Source organism: Triticum urartu, chromosome 1A (assembly GCF_056163025.1).
Source record: "Triticum urartu cultivar PI428250 chromosome 1A, HENAU_Tu73, whole genome shotgun sequence".
In the NCBI taxonomy this organism is placed as follows: domain Eukaryota; kingdom Viridiplantae; phylum Streptophyta; class Magnoliopsida; order Poales; family Poaceae; genus Triticum; species Triticum urartu.
In genome coordinates this window covers 490,125,798-490,148,745 of record NC_141873.1, presented here as the reverse complement: position 1 = coordinate 490,148,745, position 22,948 = coordinate 490,125,798, and the positions used below count along the sequence as shown (strand labels likewise).

At 41.0% G+C, this 22,948-nt stretch overlaps 1 protein-coding gene across 1 annotated transcript; it reads left to right on the top strand.

The window, feature by feature from the left end:
• Positions 1-17,497: 17,497 nt before the first annotated feature.
• LOC147991879 (uncharacterized) lies at positions 17,498-21,926 on the top strand. Its single transcript, XM_087539291.1, has 5 exons — positions 17,498-17,689; positions 18,028-19,604; positions 19,716-20,732; positions 20,820-20,903; positions 20,981-21,926. Exons 1-5 carry the CDS (start codon positions 17,644-17,646, stop codon positions 21,848-21,850), a joined length of 3,594 nt encoding a protein of 1,197 aa, XP_087395417.1. The 5' UTR covers positions 17,498-17,643; the 3' UTR covers positions 21,851-21,926.
• Positions 21,927-22,948: the final 1,022 nt, after the last annotated feature.

Sequence of the window (22,948 nt, the reverse complement as noted above, 5' to 3'; positions counted from 1 at the left end):
TCCTTGGGTTCTTCGTCTTCATCGACTGGTGTCGGGCCTCTCATAAATATTCCAATCTTCTTGATCAGATCGTCATTCTTCTCCACCAGTACTTTGATTTCTTCTTCATAACCTTCGCGTGTAGCCTTGAGTTCTTCCTCCAGTTCCTTAATTCTAGTCTTAGCCTTCTTCAGATCTATCATGTCGGCGCACATCTGATTCTCCTGTCGTCGAATGTGCTGGTTTAACTCCTGAATAAAAGCTGCAATTGATCTATCCTTCCTGGTGCTGATCATCTCCCAGTGTTCATCTCGGCGCCCACAAATCTGGTGGATAGTATCCTTAAGATCCTTGCGGTAGACTTCTCCAATGCGTCCCATGGCGATGTGAGCTGCCATACTCTTTCCTAGACTCCAAGTTGGTGCATCAAAAGAAAACTCTATGGGCTCAGTGACTGGCATGAACGTCCTTCCTGGAACTTGAACTTGAATCATCCAGCGCTCTTCTTCGGGTAAAGTGGCGTTGTAGATTCCCGTGAAACTTGGTATTCCTATGTTCAGGTATCTAGTGACTTCCTTCAAGTGGCATCCAAAGGGTGTATCTTCATCTGGTTGTGTGAACTTGTTCCTTGCATCCGCCATCCTAAAGAGTAGAAAAGATGAGAAGTCAGAAGAGAAGAGAGTGATCTAGGTCTTTTGCTTAGTGGTCGTGTCCTACAGTCAGCGTGTACTCTGATACCATCTCTGTAGCGACCAGACCTCAAACAGTCTGATCTCTGTGCTCCGGTGTCATCCCTGGATCAGTAATGCTGGCACCACACAGTACTCGGAGGATTTATAGCAGAGTAGCAATCACACACTTATTACATTGAGTGTCTCAAAAGAGAACTTATTACAATAAATATGGCTTAAGGCCATATAATAACAATAACAGCGGAAGGCTTGGAAGATAAGTGAGTCCATCAACTCCAACGGCATCACTGAGTATAGAACCACGACCTAAAACTCCTTAATCGTCGTCTAAAAAGTCTGCAACATTAACGTTGCAGCCCGAAAATGGGTCAGCACATGGAATATGCTGGCAAGGTAACACATAGAGAGTAATGGAATGCAACAACTATTCTATATGCATATTTGGCTGGTGGAAAGCTCTATGGTTATTGTTTTTGCGTAAAGCCAATTTTTCCCTACTGCAAAGGAATAAGATTAATTACTATCATGGTGGTTGTGAAACATTGAGAATGGTTGACAGCATTCTCAATCCCAATTAAGTAACATCATTAAAAATCCCACAATATTAATTTTAGAGTAACATGTTGAGATGCACATGAAAATCCAAGTACTAGATACTCAAGATGTCCATAACCGGGGACACGGCTAACCATGATTAGTTTGTTACACTCTGCAGAGGTTTGCGCACTTTTCCCCACAAGACTCGATCGCCTCCGTTTGGTTTCTCGCACTACATGATGTTTGAGAAGACGGATGACCGAGACACAGTCTTTCAGAAGCGCTAGCACCTTACGACGGGTAGACCGGTACACCTACTTTCCCCTACATTTGCTAGTCTACCACTGTAAGAGTTCGCACAACTTAGTCAACTATGCCAGAGCCCATAATGGCTTGTGGCTGCACACGGAAGTTTCTAGTATGAATAATCTCATGATCCCTTTGAGCCTGGGTGGCGGTCCAATAAAAACAGGCAAGTCCTGGTAACCCCAGGTGCCTCAATCCACCCAGATGTGTGTTAGGTTGCCACCTTAGATAAACCCTTAATTATCAATCTCACATCTGTCATGGATATCGCTCACCCAATCCACGTCTACTAGCATAGCATGGCATAATAAGCAAACGTAGAAGTAGCTCCCAAAGGTTTGATGATAAACAGGTAATAGGTACTACCTCATCTACTTCCCATCCCACAATTTAATTAGATCCTAATCATGCAATGTGTGAGGATTGATCTAATGCAATAAAACTGGGTTGTAGAAAAAGGTATGATCAAAGTGTTACTTGCCTTGCTGATGATCCGTGAAACCTAGAGATTCGAAGTAACAAGCGGTGCACTCCGGGTATTCTATCGCAGACAAACAACAAGCATACAATAAGTACTCATCTAATGCACGGGTAAAACTCAAATAAGAGATCTAACCAGAAGGTTCAACTTAAGAACTCCGGTTGGCAAAAAGAATCAAATCGAACGAAGCAAAAGAAATCAAACGGCGAAAGAAACAACTTCGTTCTAGTAATCTAGATCTAAGGCAAATTTTACAGTAGCAAAAACATGTTTAAGTTGATTATTCGGAAAGAGGGTTTCGAGACTAAACTCCAGGCGCTTGAATCGCCTGATTCCGATAAACGAGCGAAAAGTTATACTAAAACGAAAATCGGATCAGAAATCGCGATCAGAAAATAACCGCGGAAAATCCGACGAAAAAGAAAAACGACGAACAGAATTTTTTTTTTGAAACAGCACGGAAAACGAGGCGGCGGCGAACCTCGAAAGGCGCGCGCTCCGGCGACGGCAGAGGCGGCGGGGCTGGGGCTAGGGTTAGGGTTTAGGCGGCGGCGGCTGGGCTCTCCTCGGGCCGGCTCGGGCGCTATTTAAAGGCCCCGGGCGGAGGTTTCCTGGCCGGTTACGGCCCGAAGTCGGTTCCTGTTTTTTTTATAAATTCTGCTCGGAAGAAAAATAAAAAGAAATACTAAACGGACTCCAAAAATCGCGAAATAAATTTTGCCGGGTTCCTAAAATCAAGCCCGATAAAGTGAACATTTATCTGGGCCCAAACTACAACTTTGAAAAACGCGCATTTTCCTAAATTCAAATAAAAATACCGAAAAACTCCGAAATAAATCTTATTTGATTTTTTTGTTAAATCCTCAATATTTCTATATTTTGGGAAAGTCATTTTATTCCCTCTCTCATATTTTTGTAATAGAAATAATTGATGATAAAATAAATAAAATCAAATGATCCTGTTTACATAATTTGAGAAAACTCAAATATGTAAATAACGAAATCCCCAACTCTCTCCGTGGGTCCTTGAGTTGCTTAGGATTTTCTAGGATCAAAACCAAAAGCACAATAAAATATGATATGCATGATGATCTAATGTATAACATTCCAAATTGAAAATTTGGGATGTTACAGTAACGTTTGCAACCACAACAGGCACGTCCTCACAAATACCGACACGTATAGCAGTTGATTTATCGGCCATTTGCAAAGATATTTCAGTAGGTGTCAACTTATTCAAATCGAGTCTACAATATAAAGAGAGAGGCATAACACTAACATCGGCTCCAAGATCACATAAAGCAGTTTTAACATAGTTTCTTTTAATGGAGCATGGTACAGTTGGTACTCCTGGATCTCCAAGTTTCTATGGTATTCCACCCTTAAAAGTGTAATTAGCAAGCATGGTGGAAATTTCAGCTTCCGGTATCTTTCTTCTATTAGTAACAATATCCTCCATGTACTTAGCATAAGGGTTCATTTTAAGCATATTAGTCAAATGCATACGCAAAAAGATAGGTCTAATCATTTCAGCAAAGCACTCAAAATCCTCATCATCCTTTTTCTTGGATGGTTTAGGAGGAAAAGGCATGGGTTTTTGAACCCATGGTTCTCTTTCTTTACCGTGCTTCCTAGCAACAAAGTCTCTCTTATCATAACGTTGATTCTTTGATTGTGGGTTATCAAGATTAACAGCAGGTTCAATATCTACATCCTTATCATTGCTAGGTTGAGCATCAACATGAACATCATCATTAAAATTATCACTAGGTTCATGTTCATTACCAGATTGTGTTTCAGCATCAGAAATAGAAATATCATTGGGATTCTCAGGTATGTCAACAATAGGTTCACTAGAAGCATGCAAAGTCTTATCATTTTATTTTTCTTCCTCTTAGAAGAACTAGGTGCATCAATATTAGTTCTCTAAGAATCTTGCTCAATTCTCTTAGGGTGGCCCTCAGGATACAAAGGTTCCTGAGTCATTTTACACCCTCTAGTCATAACTCTAACATCATTATCATTTTTCTTATTATTTAATTCATTGAGCAAATCATTCTGAGCTTTAAGCACTTGTTCTACTTGAGTGGTAACCATAGAAGCATGTTTACTAATAAGTTTAAGTTCACCTTTAACTCTAGACATATAATCACTCAAGTGTTCAAGCATATCAGCATTACATTTCAATTGTCTACCAACATAAGCATTGAAGTTTTCTTGTATAACAATAAAATTATCAAACTCATCTAAGCATTGGCTAGCAGACTTTTGACGAGGAATATCACCTTCATCAGATCTATAGAGAGAATTTACCTTTACTACCTGTGTCAGGTTATCAAGACCATGTATTTCTTCAATAGGTTATAAATTCTTAACATCTTTAGCTTTACTACCTTTTTCTTTCACAGATTTCTTTGCCTCTTGCATATCTTCAGGACTGAGAAATAGAATACCCCTTTTCTTCGGAGTTGGCTTAGGAGTTGGTTCAGGAAGTGTCCAATTATTTTCATTAGTCAACATATTATTCAATAGGAATTCATCTTGATCAACAGTTCTTTCCCTGAAAACACAACCTGCACAACTATCCAGGTAGTCTCTAGAAGCATCGGTTAGTCCATTATAAAAGATATCAAGTATTGCATTTTTCTTAAGAGGATGATCAGGCAAAGCATTAAGTAATCGGAGAAGCCTCCCCCAAGATTGTGGGAAACTCTCTTCAATTTGCACAAAATTATATATTTCCCTTAAAGCAGCTTGTTTCTTATGAGCGGGGAAATATTTAGCAGAGAAGTAATAAATCATATCCCGGGGGCTACGCACACAACCAGGATCAAGAGAATTAAACCATGTTTTAGCATCACCCTTTAATGAGAATGGGAATAACTTAAGGATAAAGTAATAGCGAGTTTTCTCATCATGAGTAAACAGGGTGGCTATATCATTTAATTTAGTAAGATGTGCCACAACAGTTTCAGATTCATAGCCATAAAAAGGATCAGATTCAACCAAAGTAATTAACTCAGGATCGATAGAGAAATCATAATCCTTATCAGTAATAAAAATAGGTGAAGCAGCAAAAGCAGGGTCATATTTCATTCTAGCATTCAAGGATTTTTCTTTAAGCTTAGCTAACAGTTTCTTAAGAACCGATCTATCATTGCAAGCTAAAAAGTCTCTAGCAGTTTCTTCATCCATAACATAACCCTCAGGCACAACAGGCAATTCATATCTAGGGGAGAATCTTCATCATCACTTTCATCAATATTATCAGTTTCAATAATTTCATTCTCTCTAACCCAAGCAAGTTGTTCATCAAGAAATTCACCTAGTGGCACAGTAGTATCAAGCATAGAAGTAGTTTCATCATAAGCATCATGCATACCAGAAGTGGCATCATCAATAACATGCGACCTATCAGAATCAATAGCATGTGTAGGTGTCGCAAGTTAGTCAAAACAGAAGGTGAATCAAGTGCAGAGCTAGATGTCAGTTCCTTACCTCCCCTCGTAGTTGAGGGAAAAGTATTGGTTCTTTGAACTTTCAAGTTCTTCATAGTGATAAGCAGATATAAATCCCAAGTGACTCAAAGAATAGAGCTATGCTCCCCAGAAACGGCGCTAGAAAATAGTCTTGATAACCCACAAGTATAGGGGATCACAACAGTTTTTGAGGGTAGAGTATTCAACACAAATTTATTGATACGACACAAGGGGAGCCAAAGAATATTCTCAAGTATTAGTAGCTGAGTTGTCAATTCAACCACACCTGGAAACTTAATATCTGCAACAAAGTATTTAGTAGCAAAGTAATATGATAGTAGTGGTAACAGTGGTAAAAGTACTGGTAGCAGTTTTGGTTTTATAGTGATTGTAACAGTAGCAACGGAAAAGTAAATAAGCGAAGAACAATATATGAAAAGCTTGTCGGCACGGATCAGTGATGGATAATTATGTCGGATGCGATCAATCATGCAACAGTTATAACATAGGGTGACACAGAACTAGCTCCAGTTCATCAATGTAATGTAGGCATGTATTCCGAATATAGTCATACGTGCTTATGGAAAAGAACTTGCATGACATCTTTTGTCCTACCCTCCCGTGGCAGCGGGTTCCTATTGTAAACTAAGGGATATTAAGGCCTCCTTTTAACAGAGTACCGAACCAAAGCATTAACACATAGTGAATACATGAACTCCTCAAACTACGGTCATCACGGGTAAGTATCCCGATTATTGTCACTTCGGGGTTAACGGATCATAACACATAATAGGTGACTATAGACTTGCAAGATAGGATCAAGAACTCACATATATTCATGAAAACATAATAGGTTCATATCTGAAATCATGGCACTCGGGCCCTAGTGACAAGCATTAAGCATAGCAAAGTCATAGCAACATCAATCTCAGAACATAGTGGATACTAGGGATCAAACCCTAACAAAACTAACTCGATTACATGATAAATCTCATCCAACCCATCACCGTCCAACAAGGCTACGATGGAATTACTCACGCACGGAGGTGAGCATCATGAAATTGGTGATGGAGGAAGGTTGATGATGATGATGGCGACGGATTCCCCTCTCCGGAGCCTCGAACGGACTCCAGATCAACCCTCCCGAGAGAGATTAGGGCTTGGCGGTGGCGCCGTATCGTAAGACGCGATGAATCCTTCCATCTTATTTTTTCTCCCCGAACATGAATATATGGAGTTGGAATTGAGGTCGGTGGAGCACCAGGGGGCCCACGAGGCAGGGGGCGCCCAGGGGGGTAGGCGCGCCCCCCACCCTCGTGGACAGGGTGTGGGCCCCTGTCCTTGATTCTTTTGCCAGTATTTTTTATATATTCCAAAAATAATCTCCGTTGATTTTCAGGTCATTCCAATAACTTTATTTCTGCACAAAAATAACACCATGGCAATTCTGCTGAAAACAGTGTCAGTCCGGGTTAGTTCCATTCAAATCAAGCAAGTTAGAGTCCAAAACAAGGGCAAAAGTGTTTGGAAAAGTAGATATGACGGAGACGTGTCAACCGGCAAGTCTCTTTACTCGTTCTGTAATGCATCATCCCGCAACTAACTCATTACTTGCATTGCTTGCAAGGCTTATAGTGATGTGCATTACCGAGAGGGCCCAGAGATACCTCTTCGACAATCGGAGTGACAAATCCTAATCTCGATCTATGCCAATTCAAAAAAACACCATCGGAGACACCTGTAGAGCATCTTTATAATCACCCAGTTATGTTGTGACATTTGATAGCACACTAAGTGTTCCTCCGGTAATCGGGAGTTGCATAATCTCATAGTCATAGGAACATGTATAAGTCATGAAGAAAGCAATAGCAATAAACTAAACGATCAAAGTGCTAAGCTAACGGATGGGTCTTGTCCATCACATCATTCTCTAATGATGTGACCCCGTTCATCAAATGGCAACACATGTCTATGGCGAGGAAACTTAACCATCTTTGATTAACGAGCTAGTCTAGTAGAGGCATACTAGGGACACTCTGTTTGTCTATGTATTCACACATGTACTAAGTTTCCGGTTAATACAATTCTAGCATGAATAATAAACATTTATCATGATATAAGGAAATATAAATAACAACTTTATTATTGCCTCTAGGGCATATTTCCTTCAGTCTCCCACTTGCACTAGAGCCAATAGTCTAGATTACATAGTAATGATTCTAACACCCATGGAGTCTTGGTGTTGATCATGTTTTGCTCGTGAGAGAGGCTTAGTCAACGGGTCTGCAACATTTAGATCCGTATGTATCTTGCAAATCTCTATGTCTCCCTCCTTGACTTGATCACGGATGGAATTGAAGCATCTCTTGATGTGCTTGGTTCTCTTCTGAAATCTGGATTCCATTGCCAAGACAATTGCATGAGTATTGTCACAAAAGATTTTCATTGGACCCGATGCACTAGGTATGACACCATGTCGGATATGAACTCCTTCATCCAGACTCCTTCATTTGCTGCTTTCGAAGCAGCTATGTACTCCGCTTCACACGTAGATCCCGCCACGACGCTCTGTTTGGAACTGCACCAACTGACAGCTCCACCATTCAATATAAACACGTATCTGGTTTGTGACTTAGAGTCATCCGGATTAGTGTCAAAGCTTGCATCGACGTAACCATTTACGACGAGCTCTTTATCACCTCCGTAAATGAGAAACATATCCTTAGTCCTTTTCAGGTATTTCAGGATGTTCTTGACCGTTGTCCAGTGATCCACTCCTGGATTACTTTGGTACCTCCCTGCTAAACTTATAGCAAGGCACACATCAGGTTTGGTACACAACATTGCATACATGATATAACCTATGGCTGAAGCATAAGGAATGACCTTCATTTTCTCTCTATCTTCTGCAGTGGTCGGGCATTGAGTCTGACTCAACTTCACACCTTGCAATACTGGCAAGAACCCTTTCTTTGCTTGATCCATTTTGAACTTCTTCAAAACTTTTTCAAGGTATGTGCTTTGTGAAAGTCCAATTAAGCGTCTTGATCTATCTCTATAGATCTTGATGCCCAATATATAAGCAGCTTCACCGAGGTATTTCATTGAAAAATTCTTATTCAAATATCCTTTTATGCTATTCAGAAATTCAGTATCATTTCCGATCAACAATATGTCATCTACATATAATATAAGAAATGCTACGGAGCTCCCACTCACTTTCTTGTAAATACAGGCTTCTCCAAAAGTCTGTATAAAACCATATGCTTTGATCACACTATCAAAGCGTATATTCCAACTCCGAGATGCTTGCACCAGTCCATAAATGGATCGCTGGAGCTTGCACACTTTGTTAACACATTTTGGATCGACAAAACCTTCTGGTTGCATCATATACAACTCTCCTTTAAGATATCCATTAAGGAATGCATTTTTGACATCCATTTGCCAAATTTCATAATCATAAAATGTGGCAATTGCTAACATGATTCGGATGGACTTAAGCATCACTACAGGTGAGAAGGTCTCATCGTAGTCAACTCCTTGAACTTGTCGAAAACCTTTCGCAAAAAGTCGAGCTTTGTAGAAAGTAACATTACCGTCAGTGTGAGTCTTCTTCTTGAAGATCCATTTATTCTCTATGGCTTGCCGATCATCGGGCAAGTCAACTAAAGTCCATACTTTGTTCTCATACATGGATCCCATCTCAGATTTCATGGCCTCAACCATTTCGTGGAATCTGGGCTCATCATCGCTTCCTCATAGTTCGTAGGTTCATCATGGTCAAGTAACATGACCTCCAGAATAGGATTACCGTACCACTCTGGTGCTGATCTTACTCTGGTTGACCTACGAGGTTCGGTAGTAACTTGATCAGATGTTTCATGATCATCATCATTAGCTTCCTTACTAATTGGTGTACGAATCACTGGAACTGATTTCTGTGATGAACTACTTTCCAATAAAGGAGCGGGTACAATTACCTCATCAAGTTCTACTTTCCTCCCACTCACTTCTTTCGAGAGAAACTCCTTCTCTAGAAAGGATCCATTCTTTGCAACAAATATCTTTCCTTCGGATTTGTGATAGAAGGTGTACCCAACAGTTTCCTTTGGATATCCTATGAAGACACATTTCTCCGATTTGGGTTCGAGCTTATCAGGTTGAAGCTTTTTCACATAAGCATCACAGCCCCAAACTTTAAGAAACGACAACTTGGGTTTCTTGCCAAACCACAGTTCATATGGTGTCGTCTCAATGGATTTAGATGGTGCCCTATACGTGAATGCAGCTGTCTCTAAAGCATAACCCCAAAACGATAGCGGTAAATCAGTAAGAGACATCATAGATAGCATGATATCTAATAAAGTATGATTACGACGTTTGGACACACCATTACACTGTGGTGTTCCGGGTGGCGTGAGATGCGAAACCATTCCACATTGTTTCAAATGAAGACCAAACTCGTAAATCAAATATTCTCCTCCACCATCAGATCGTAGAAACTTTATTTTCTTGTTACGATGATTTTCCACTTCACTCTGAAATTCTTTGAACTTTCAAATGTTTCAGACTTATGTTTCATCAAGTAGGTATAACCATATCTGCTCAAATCATCTGTGAAGGTCAGAAAATAACGATACCCACCGCGAGCATCAACACTCATCGGTCCGCATACATTAGTATGTATTATTTACAATAAGTCTGTTGCTCGCTCCATTGTTCCAGAGAACGAATTCTTAGTCATCTTGCCCATGAGGCATGGTTCGCAAGCATCAAGTGATTCCAAAAGCCCATCAGCATGGAGTTTCTTCATGCGCTTTACACCAATATGACCTAAACGGTAGTGCCACAAATAAGTTGCACTATCATTATTAAACATATCTTTTGGCTTCAATACTATGAATATGTGTATCACTACTATCTAGATTTAGTAAAAACAGACCACTCATCAAGGGTGCATGACCATAAAAGATATTACTCATATAAATAGAACAACCATTATTCTCTGATTTAAATGAATAGCAGTCTCACATCAAACAAGATCCAGATATAATGTTCATGCTTAATGCTGGCACCAAATAACAATTATTCAGGTCTAAAACTAATCCCGAAGGTAGATGTAGAGGTAGCGTGCCGACGGCGATCACATCGACTTTGGAACTATTTCCCACGCGCATCGTCACCTCGTCCTTAGCCAATCTTCGCTTAATACGTAGTCCCTGTTTCAGGTTGCAAATATGAGCAGCAAAACTAGTATCAAATACCCAGGCACTACTGCGAGCATTAGTAAGGTACACATCAATAACATGTATATCAAATATACCTTTCACTTTGTCATCCTTCTTATCCGCCAAATACGCTGGGCAGTTCCGCTTCCAGTGACCAGTCCCTTTGCAGTAGAAGCACTCAGTCTCAGGCTTAGGTCCAGACTTGGGCTTCTTCACTTGAGCAGCAACTTCCTTGCTGTTCTTCTTGAAGTTCCCCTTCTTCCCTTTGCCATTCTTCTTGAAACTAGTGGTCTTATTGACCATCAACACTTGATGCTCCTTCTTGATTTCTACCTTCGCAGCCTTAAGCATTGCGAAGAGCTCGGGAATTGTCTAATCCATCCCTTGCATGTTATACTTCATCACGAAGCTTTTGTAGCTTGGTGGCAGGGATTGAAGAACTCTGTCAATGACACTATCAACCGGAAGATTAACTCCCAGCCGTGTCAAGTGATTGTGGTACCCAGACATTCTGAGTATATGCTCACTGACATAACTAGTCTCCTCCATTTTGCAGCTGTAGAACTTATTGGAGACTTCATATCTCTCAATCCGGGCAATTTCTTGAAATATTAAATTTAACTCCTCGAACATCTCATATGCTCCATGATGTTCAAAAGGTTGTTGAAGTCCCGGTTCTAAGCCGTAAAGCATGGCACACTGAACTATCGAGTAGTCATCAGCTTTGCTCTGCCAGGTGTTCATAACATCTAGAGTTGCTCCTGCAGCGGGTTTGGCACCTAGCGGTGCTTCTCGGACGTAATTCTTCTGTGCAGCAATGAGGATAATCCTCAAGTTACAGACCCAGTCCGTGTAGTTGCTACCATCATCTTTCAACTTAGCTTTCTCTAGGAATGCATTAAAATTCAACGAAACAATAGCATGGGCCATTGATCTACAACAACATAGACATGCAAAATACTATTAGGTACTAAGTTCATGATAAATTAAAGTTCAATTAATCATATTACTTAAGAACTCCCACTTATATAGACATCCCTCTAATCATCTAAGTGATCACGTGATCCATATTGACTAAACCATGCATGTCCGATCATCACGTGAGATGGAGTAGTTTTGAATGGTGAACATAACTATGTTGATCATATCTACTATATGATTCACGCTCGACCTTTCGGTCTCAATGTTGCGAGGCCATATCTGCATATGCTAGGTTCGTCAAGTTTAACCCGAGTATTCTACGTGTGCAAAACTGGCTTGCACCTATTGTATGTGAACGTAGATCTTATCACACACGATCATCACGTGGTGTCTTGGCACAGTGAACTGTCGCAACGGTGCATACTCAGGGAGAACACTTGTACCTGGAAATTTAGTGAGAGATCATCTTATAATGCTACCGCCGTACTAAGCAAAATAAGATGCATAAAAAGATAAACATCACATGTAATCAAATAAGTGATATGATATGGCCATCATCATCTTGTGCCTTTGATCTCCATCTCCAAAGCACTGTCATGATCACCATCGTCACCGGCTTGACACCTTGATCTCCATCGAAGCATCATTGTCGTCTCGCCAACTATTGCTTCTATGACTATTGCTACTGTTTAGTGATAAAGTAAAGCAATTACATGGCGATTGCATTTCATACAATAAAGCGACAACCATATGGCTCCTGCCAGTTGCCGATAACTATTACAAAACATGATCATCTCATACAACAAATTATATATCATCACATCTTGACCATATCACATCACAGTAAGCCCTGCAAAAACAAGTTAGACGTCCTCTACTTTGTTGTTGCAAGTTTTACGTGGCTGCTACGGGCTCCTAGTAAGAATTGTTCTTACCTACGCATCAAAACCACAATGATTTTTTGTCAAGTGTGCTATTTTAACCTTCAACAAGGACCGGCCGTAGTCAAACTTGATTCAACTAAAGTTGGCGAAACAGTGAATGCGGTCACTTGTGTGTGAAGCACGTCGGTACAACCAATCTCATGAATGCGGTCATGTAATGTCGGTCCGGAGCGCTTCATCCAACAATATCGTCGAATCAAAGTAAGACGTTGGTGGTAAGCAGTATGACTATTATCGCCACAACTCATTGTGTTCTACTCATGCATATATCATCTACGCATAGACCTGGCTTGGATGCCACTGTTGGGGAACGTAGTATTTCAAAAAATTCCTACGATCACGCAAGATCTATCTAGGAGAAGCATAGCAATGAGCGGGGAGAGTGTGCCTACATACCCTCATAGACTGAAAGCGAAAGCGTTTAGTAACGCGGTTGATGTAGTCGAACGTCTTCGCGATCCAACCAATCAAGTACCGAACGCACGGCACCTCCGCGATCTACACACGTTCAGCTCGGTGACGTCCCTCGAACTCTAGATCCAGCTGGGGCCGAGGGAGAGTTTCGTCAGCACAACGGCGTGGTGACGGTGATGATGAAGTTATCGACACGGGGCTTCGCCTAAGCACTACGATAATATGGCTGAGGTGGAAAATTGTGGAGGGGGGCACCGCACACGGCTAAGAAATCAACTTGTGTGTCTATGGGGTGCCCCCTCCCATGTATATAAAGGAGGGGAGCAGGGGGTCGGCCGGCCTCAAGGGGCGCGCCCAAGGGGAGGAATCCTACTCCAACTAGGAGTAGGTTCCCCCCTTTCCTAGTCCAACAAGGAGGGGAAGGAAGGAGGAAGGGGAGAGAAGGAAGGAAGGGGGGCGCCCCCCCGCACCTTGTCCAATTCGTATTGGGGGGCGCCACCTCCTGGCCAGCCCTCTGTCCTCTAAGGCCCATGGTGGCCCATTAACTTCCCAAGGGGGGGGGGTCCGGTAACCCTCCGGCACTCCGGTTTTATCCGAAACTCTCCGGAACACTTCCGTGTCTGAACAACATGGTCCAATATAACAATCTTTATGTCTCGACCATTTCGAGACTCCTCTTCATGTCCGTGATCTCATCCGTGACTCCAAACAACCTTCGGTACATCAAATCATATAAACTCATAATACCAATCGTCATCGAACGTTAAGCGTGCGGACCCTACGGGTTCGAGAACTATGTAGACATGACCGAGACACTTCTCCGGTCAATAACCAACAGCAGAACCTGGATGCTCATATTGGTTCCTACATATTCTACAAACATCTTTATCGGTCAAACCGCACAACAACATGCGTTGTTCCCTTTGTCATCCGTATGTTACTTGCCCAAGATTCGATCGTCGGTATCATCATACCTAGTTCAATCTCATTACCGGCAAGTCTCTTTACTCGTTCCGTAATGCATCATCCCGCAAATAACTCATTACTTACATTGCTTGCAAGGCTTGTAGTGATGTGCATTACTGAGAGGGCCCAGAGATACCTCTCCGACAATCGGAGTGACAAATCCTAATCTCGATCTATGCCAACTCAACAAACACCATCGGGGACACCTGTAGAGAATCTTTATAATCACCTAGTTACGTTGTGACGTTTGATAGCACACTAAGTGTTCCTCTGGTATTCAGGAGTTGCATAATCTCATAGTCATAGGAACATGTATAAGTCATGAAGAAAGCAATAGCAATAAACTAAACGATCAAAGTGCTAAGCTAACGGATGGGTCTTGTCCATCACATCATTCTCTAATGATGTGACCCCGTTCATCAAATGACAACACATGTCTATGGCGAGGAAACTTAACCATCTTTGATTAACGAGCTAGTCTAGTAGAGGCATACTAGGGGCACTCTGTTTGTCTATGTATTCACACATGTACTAAGTTTCCGGTTAATACATGTCTAGCATGAATAATAAACATTTATCATGATATAAGGAAACATAAATAACAACTTTATTATTGTCTCTAGGGCATGTTTCCTTCAAGCTGACGGCAAAGACCATCTTTGTCGTCCGCTAGCAGACTACAAAGAATGGACTGATGGAAAATTCTCTCATTCTTGTAGTGATAAGCATTTCTTGAAGTCCATGTGTTGGTTTCAAAGAGTTTATGTGATGACCAAAGTGTTATTCAAGGATATCCAAAGATTGGTCATGTAGAAGACATGATACACGGTTGATCAAGACCAAGTGAAAGAGTGAATCAAGTTGATCAACACACAAAGCGTACAAGATGTACCAAGAGGGATCAAGTGATCCCATGGTATGGTAAGCATTATCCACTACGCTTTGTGTACTAACCCATGGTCTACGTGAGAGTTCTATGTTGCTAAGAAGTTGGACCACGACTATTATTGATTGTCTTCCCTTGTGTGAAGGTCGGAGGCGCGCGATGGTTAACTCCTACCAACCTCCCCCTAGGGGCATGCGTAGTAGTACTTTGCTTCGAGGGCTAATAGACTTCCGTAATAAGTATGTGAGGTCTTTATGACTAATGTGAGTCCATGTATTATACGCACTCTCAACTTTCGCAATTTGCTAGCCTCTTCGGTACCGTGTATTGCCCTTTCTCACCTCGATAGTCGGTGCAAACTTCGACGGGCGTCCAAACCCTGTGATATGATACGCTCTATCACACATAAGCCTCATTATATCTTCCTCAAAACAGCCACCATACCTACCTATCATGGCATTTTCATAGCCATTCTGAGATAACTTCCACCGTTCCGTTTATTATGACACACATCATCATTGTCATATTGCTTGCATGCTCATATACCTGACATAGTATTTGTGGCTCAGCCACCGTTCATCATTGTTATACATGTTATGCTAGCATCATTGCACATCTTGGTACACTGCCAGAGGCATTCATATAGAGTCATATGTTTCAGTTTTATCGAGTTGTAATATTGAGTTGTAAGTAAATAGAAGTGTGATGATCATCATTATTACAACATTGTCCCGGTGAAAAAAAGGAAAAGAGGCCAAAAATAGCCTAACAAAAAAATTAGAGAAAAAGAGAGAAGGGACAATGTTACTATCCTTTTCCACACTTGTGCTTCAAAGTAGCACCATATTTTTTATATAGAGAGTCTCCTATGTTGTCACAATCATATACTTATGGGAATTTTTCATTATAGAACTTGACTTGTATAACAATGATGAATGGTGCCTGAACTTCTGAGGAGGTTTGACCTCCTCGTTATCCTCGGATGCTGGCCTTTTCCATCATTCGGTGGAGAGCGCCTCACTCCCCTCCTTTTCCTCCTCCCAGTCATTGTCGGAAGAAGAGTTTTGATGGTGCGTCTGAGGTACTTTCTTCGAAGACTAGGTTATTTGTCATGCTCTTCCTTTCCTTCGCCCGAACATTCCCGGATTCCAAGGGGGAGCTCGGATGACCCTGTATCGTAACGTCTGAAGTATCTCCTAGGGCAGATAGATTCTTCGTCCAGTTCTTCCTTTCCCCTTCCTTTGTTTTGGCTGGAACATTTTTACAGGAGTTGAGAGCATTTTTTTTGACAGTTCTGAATATTTTTTTGATTTTAAGCATTCTTCATTTTTTTTGAAATTGTGAATATTTTTAACGCAGATATTTACTTGAAATTCAGATGTTTTTTCAAACAATTTTTGAAAATATATAAAAATAATAATAATGAGGATGAGAAACTTCTAGAAGTTTCAAGAAGTAGGAAAATCGAGAACAAAATCTACTAAATAGACCGGGCTCATCCACTCGGCTCCATACGATAGCTCGACAGTTTGCTGCATCGAGTAGCAAATAGGAGATGCTACATCCTAGTCACCCATGTTGTGCAGTGCCAAACAACCAATTGTCCACCTTTTTAGTTAATCTTTTATCTTTTCCTTTTTTAACCACTCATTTATAATGAAATATGAAAAGGTCTCACAATTTTTTTGATTTTTTTGCGATTTTGAAAAATGTTTGTTAATTTGCAAAATGTTCCAAATTAAAAAATATAAAAGGTTCACGATTTTTTCAAAAACTTTCTAAACTTATAATTATGTTGATTAATTTTACAAAATATTCTCAAATTTCAAAAAAATAAATAATCAAAATTTACGTCCGTGGATTGAAAAAAAATGCTCATATATAGACATAGCAAACGATTGACCACAAAGTTCATATCATAACAATGGTTCTTTATCCCAATAAGGAATGAAAGCGTATTCGCTTGAAATGAGAGAAAGAAAAGTTTTGTAAAAGAAAAGAGATAAAGACAGGGAACGTGCTAGGGGCAACGTAAATCACCCTACATAATGACATTTTCTCCTCTCTTAGAATATGCAATTTCCAAAAAAACATGAGAAATATTGTATTTTTAAATAGATTACTTTAAAAACATCTGGAATATTATTTGAAATATATGCAAATTTTTGATAATTTTGAAGTAGTTTCATGGAAGTTGAGAACATTTTTAGTAAATTCTGAATATTTAAAATTCTTACATTTATTTTATTTTTCGATTTTTTGACATAAATATAAAAATAATAGTAATAAGGACGAGAACCTTCTAGTAGGTTCAAGAAGTAGGAAATTTGGGGAACATAATCTACTAAATGGGTGGGCCTCATCCACTCGGCTCTGTGAAAATTGGTCGACAGTTTGAGAGTAAATTGCACACTTCGTCCCTGTACTCGTTGGCTTGTAACAAAACCATCCTGGTACTCGCGAAGTGCTTCTGTACGGTCCTCAGACTTGCAATTGTGTAACAGAGATGGTCCTGTATACGCAGCGGCATACGTCTGGCCCTTTTCCCCTGCCACGTCAGCGCCTAGAGCTGGTCCAGCCGAACCGACTGGCTTGAGTCGGACTTAGACGACGAGACGACCCCCTGTGTAATCGAGGTTTTCAGTTGCCGCCTCTGTTCGTTTGTGTTCTCTTCCCCGAGCACGACGCAGCCAACAGCGGAGGAGGGTTTGATCGAGGGCAGAGATCGCGGCCGTGGGGAGCACCCGGAGTGGGAAGGCCTCAGAGGGAGGCGGCGACACTGTCGTCTTCCGCTGTGAGTGCCGCTGATGGCGCCCATACAACGCCAGGATAAGGGGCCCGTCCCGACGTACGGTATGTTGATCGCCGAAATAATCCAAGTCGATTGTTGTTTCATATGCTCATTTTCCACCATTTGCATACCTATTACCCATTCCACCGTGAAATTTATAATTTGTATGCACTAATTTCGTTAGGGTTCAGACTTGTACCTGTTGCTCGTAGGAGATAGATTTCTTTTTCTGTTTGAACTCAGCTGATCCTTTTGAATTGATCACCCCCCTATTTATCAGTTTCATTTTTGAATAAAATTGAGGTTTGTCGCTCATTAAGTCAACGGCATAATTTGGTTAGGATTTAGACACAGTTGTTTCATCTTTCCATCTGAAACTTTTTTTGTGTAATTATAACAGAGGAAGGCAGTGATCTATTTACTGTGGAGTTCATATTTGGAGGATTTTTCCTTGGCGGTGGAAGCAGCAGGGCATATCTGAATGGCCGCAAGGTGTGCTATGATTTTTGTGATGCTACTCAAGCTTCTATGCCGATGTTGTATGAATTAGTAGAGCACTTGGGGTATGAGACGGCTGGAAGAATTGCTATTTACTTGTTGCTGCCAGGTATGCAATTGAATGAAGGCGGGTTGAAGTTGTTGTCGAGGAACAATGACACAAACATTATTAGGAAAGTGGTCAGGGAGGGGTACAAATATCTCATGTTTTACCTGGATCATGAGGACAACTATGGTGGAGGAGGATGGGACGATGCGGTTTCAAACCCTCTTACTCGTCAGAGAGAGGAAAATATCGTTGAGCCTAGCTTTGTTGTCCCAGAGGAGAATAGAAGTGAGGTAATGTATACAGGTGATAGCACTTGTGAAGGAACAAGTGGTGGCAGTAGAAGAAGCAGAAGAGCAGTCGCAGAGGAGGAAGATGACGAAGGCTCTTGGTCAGATAGTGACGACTCTGATTATAATCCGGAAGAGCTTGTGGACAGTGACTATGACCTACAGGATGGGGATGAGGATTTGGTGATGGATGAGTCACATGTTGCTGATGATGAGAAGAAGGGTAAAAGGAAAGGGAAGCAGGTAGCTGAAGATGACAATTCTGAAGATGAAAAGCTTGAAATGCCAGAGTCAGATGACGAGGAAATGAAGTTCAAGTTCAATCATTTCACAGAAGAAGATTTGCATGAGCCGAAGTTTCATGTTGGGCAGGTATTCTCGTCAATAGAATTGATTAGGAAGGCAATTAGGGAGTATAGTTGCAAGGAGAGACTTGGCATAACATTTCCAAAAAATGATAAAACAAGGATTGGAGCAAGGTGTACCAATGGCTGTCCATGGTATTTGTATGCATCGCATGACAATAGAACAAAGGGGATTATGGTAAAGACATTCAAAGATGAGCACACATGCAGCAAGAAGTGGCAAGTGAGAGCCTTTACAGCGAGATACATAGCAGATAAATATGTTGAAAAGATTAGAGCTGATGAGAAGATGTCAATTAAGGGTTTAGGAGGATTGATACAACAAGAGTGGAATATGAGAATTCATAGGCAGAAGCTTTGGAGAGCAAAGAAAATTGCATTGAACACAATATATGGGGATGAAATAGCACAGTACAGGAAGTTGTGGGACTATGCAGCAGAGTTAAGGAGATCCAATCCAGGGAGTGCATTTTTCATTGAAGTTGCTAATGATGGAATTTTCCAGAAGTGTTACTTCTCATTCGATGCTTGTAAGAGGGGATTTTTGTCGGCTTGTAGGCCAGTAATATTTGTCGATGGTTGTCATTTGAAAACTCAGTTTGGAGGCATTCTGTTGACTGCTATTGGGATGGATCCGAATGATTGCATATATCCTGTGGCTTTTGCAGTGGTGCAAATTGAGAACACAGAGTCATGGAGGTGGTTCTTGAGTTCTTTGAAAGAAGACTTGGGCATTGTGAACAGTTCTCCTTGGACAGTAATGTCTGACAAGCAGAAAGTAAGTGTTAATGAAAATATGTTCTTTACATAGAAAATGCTTCACTTTATGTTCTTTACATACATATGCTTCTAACTATATGTCTTTTTTATCATATTTGTTCATTACCAGGGATTAATTAAGGCTGTTAGAGAATTATTTCCTGATTCAGAGCATAGATATTGTGTGAGACATATCTGGCAAAATTTCAATAGAATTTTTAAAGGAGATATATTGAAAAACCAATTATGGAGATGTGCTAGAAGTACTACACATGGTCAGTGGAGGGAGAACATGAATAGAATGTTAGTTCTAAACAAACACACTCATGATTGGTTGGAAGAGTTAGACCCAAAAACATGGGTGAGGGCATTTCAGACTGAATTCCCTAAGTGTGATGTGTTGTTGAACAATAATTGTGAAGTATTCAATAAGTATATCTTAGATGCAAGAGAACTGCCTTTGTTAAGCATGATTCAAAGGATCAAAGGGCAGTGCATGGGGAGAATATGTGGCAAGCAGGAGGAGTCCCAAAAGTGGACTGGTCATATATGTCCGAAAATCAGAAAAAGACTGAATAGGCATATTGATGCTGCAAATACTTGCATTGCAGATCCAGCTGGAATGGGCATATTTCAAGTGGATGATAGAGGTGTCCAGTTCAGTGTTGACATAAACCTGAAGAAATGCAGTTGCAGGAGATGGGATTTAACAGGGATTCCTTGTTGTCATGGTGTTTCAGCTTGCAGATATGACAACATTGCCCCAGAATCAATGGTTCACCAATGCTACTCCATTGAGACCTACCGCAAGGCATATGAGCACATAATTATGCCTTGCAATGATATTAGTGAGTGGCAAAACATGTATGGCAAGGAAATCATTCCTCCAAAAGTAAAAACAAAGAAAGGGAGGAAACAAAAGAACAGAAGGAAACAACCTGAAGAGAAAGAGGGGAGGGCAGGCAAGAAAGTTGGAAGGGGTGGGGCTGTTATTCATTGCAGCTATTGTGGATCTGCAGGACATAACATTGGTGGATGCAAAGATTTCAAACTAGGCCTGAAACCAAAGAAAAAGGGACAAAAGAAGAGAGTTAGAGCAGAGCCAGAGGTTTCGTCATCTGATGAAGAAGCTCCTGTCATTACACAAGTATAATAATCATTGAATTATATCTATCATTTTAATATGATATAACGTGCAAACTATAGTAAGTAATTATTTGTTTTCTCAATTCAGGAGCAAAACTTGCAAACTAGGGAGTTGGCACAACATGATCCACTTAATAATGAGGATAGTGTCATTTCTTCATTGATCGAAGAGGTATAGTATATTCTTCATTTATAATCATGCTTGTCTACTTATCTTTAGTTGAGATTTTTCTGCTTATTTACTTGCAGCATCAAGCAAGCCAGAACATGGAGCAACCTGAACCAGGACCTCTGCCAGGATCTTCTTTTATTGCAAATCATGTCCAAAGCCAACCCCCTGTGCAACCAACTACCATAACAAAAGAGGGGAATGTTATTAGAAAGAGGGAAGTTCTAGCATTATCTAAACTAAGGGCAGCAGCTGAGAAGAGAGAAATTGCAGACCAGGCAAAATTTGATGCAGCAATGGCAAAACTTAGAGAAGAAGAGTTGAAGATTTTGCAAGCTGAGCAGAAGAGGAAAGAGGAAGCGGTGGCAATAAAGCTGGAGAAAGAGGAGAAACGGAAAGCTTTGTTGCAACAAAAACAATTGGATGCTGAAGAAAAAAGAAAAGCAGTCGAGGAAAGAAAGCAAAAGGCACAACAGGAAAAAGAAGCAAAAAAAGCCCTGGCAGATGCCAAAAAGCAAGCTATACAAGCTAAAAAGAAACAGGCCGAGGAAGAAAAAAATAAGAGAGTTGCAGAGAGGAAAAGAATTGCAGAGCAGAAGAGAAAACATGTTGAAGATGCGCATAGATATGAAGAAGCGCAATTTCTGATAATGCAAGAAGAGGAGCATGAAAGGATACAACGTATGAGAGATTATCATCGGCGGGAGGAGGAAGCAAGGCAGCAAGCCTGGGAGGGGCAGGTTGCGTCGCAGAGGTCTTCAGAGATGCAAGATTGGGAAGAGAAAAATAAAGAAGCAGAAGAAATGAGGATGGGAAGTTTGAAGGAAAGGCAAGGAAATGAGAACATTACGGGCCAGCGAAATAATGCCAAAAGAGGAAATTCAAGTCAGCCCATGGTTGGTTTTAACATGCCAAGAAGGACAAGCATGTTCGATATATTTAGGGACTGAGAGATCATTGCATATGAACTACTGGGAGATGTTCTTCGCGAACCTGCTGGACTATGCTATGTAGGTTTTATTTTAGTTCATGCACATGTTAATTACATGGTATGTTCATGAATAGTGAATTTGTTTATCTGATTTATAAATTCCCTTTGAACTGCTCTATGTTGTCATATATGAGCTTATTTCTTTGCCCCTGTAATGTTCTTTGTTGTTTCCTGTCGTGTTGTGTTCATGTATGGGTTTTTTTATTTCCAGTCAGTTTCCTGTATATATATTACTGGATCTGTTCATCTCATTTAACATTTTTTTTTGCTGGAGTTGTTCTGAAATTGGCATGGTATTTATTGTTCCTCTTTATTTTGCTGAAGTCGTTCATATGCACAGATCAGTTCAAATGATAGCAAAAAGCACAGCTCAATTCATTTCCTTCCAGTGCGCAGCACAATGCATCTCATTCATGCCAATTTCCATAAAAGCACACACCACAGCACTGTTCAAATATCATACAAGAAAAGCACAGGAAATTAACATATCACTTAATATGTCATCACATAATAGAGCTTTGCATCAGTTCAAAACCAAAAGCTACATCGACCATAACATCTTACATAGCTACAGCTATATCAGTTCACATACCTACAGCCATCAGCTGATCCTAATACGTCAGTTAAGAACCAAATAGGTGCTACAGCCATCAGTGCATCACGGCATCAGTACAACGAATCAGCTTGCATCACATAACACCTAGGAGTAGCTTACACAGCCGCATCAAATTAACTAGAACAGGGGCATTGGTAAGAAACAGGGCACTTCGACAACCAGCGGCCCATCCGTCTCCGGTGCCGTCAACCCTGCCACTGTAAATCTTGAAGTGATGGGTGCGGGTGAGGTCAGCGCCTTCAGCTGGTAGCCATGCATCAGGCAAATGTTCCGCGAGGAGAGGGGTGCAGTCAAGCATTGCAGACCTTCTGCACGAGCATTGTAGTACGCGTCAGCTCACAGCTCTTGCCGCCAACGACCGACACCACCAGCACCACCCCGCGGTAGTGCTTGCCCAGAGCGTCTACCGCCGGTGTGCGCGCGAGGAGCAGCCGACCAGTC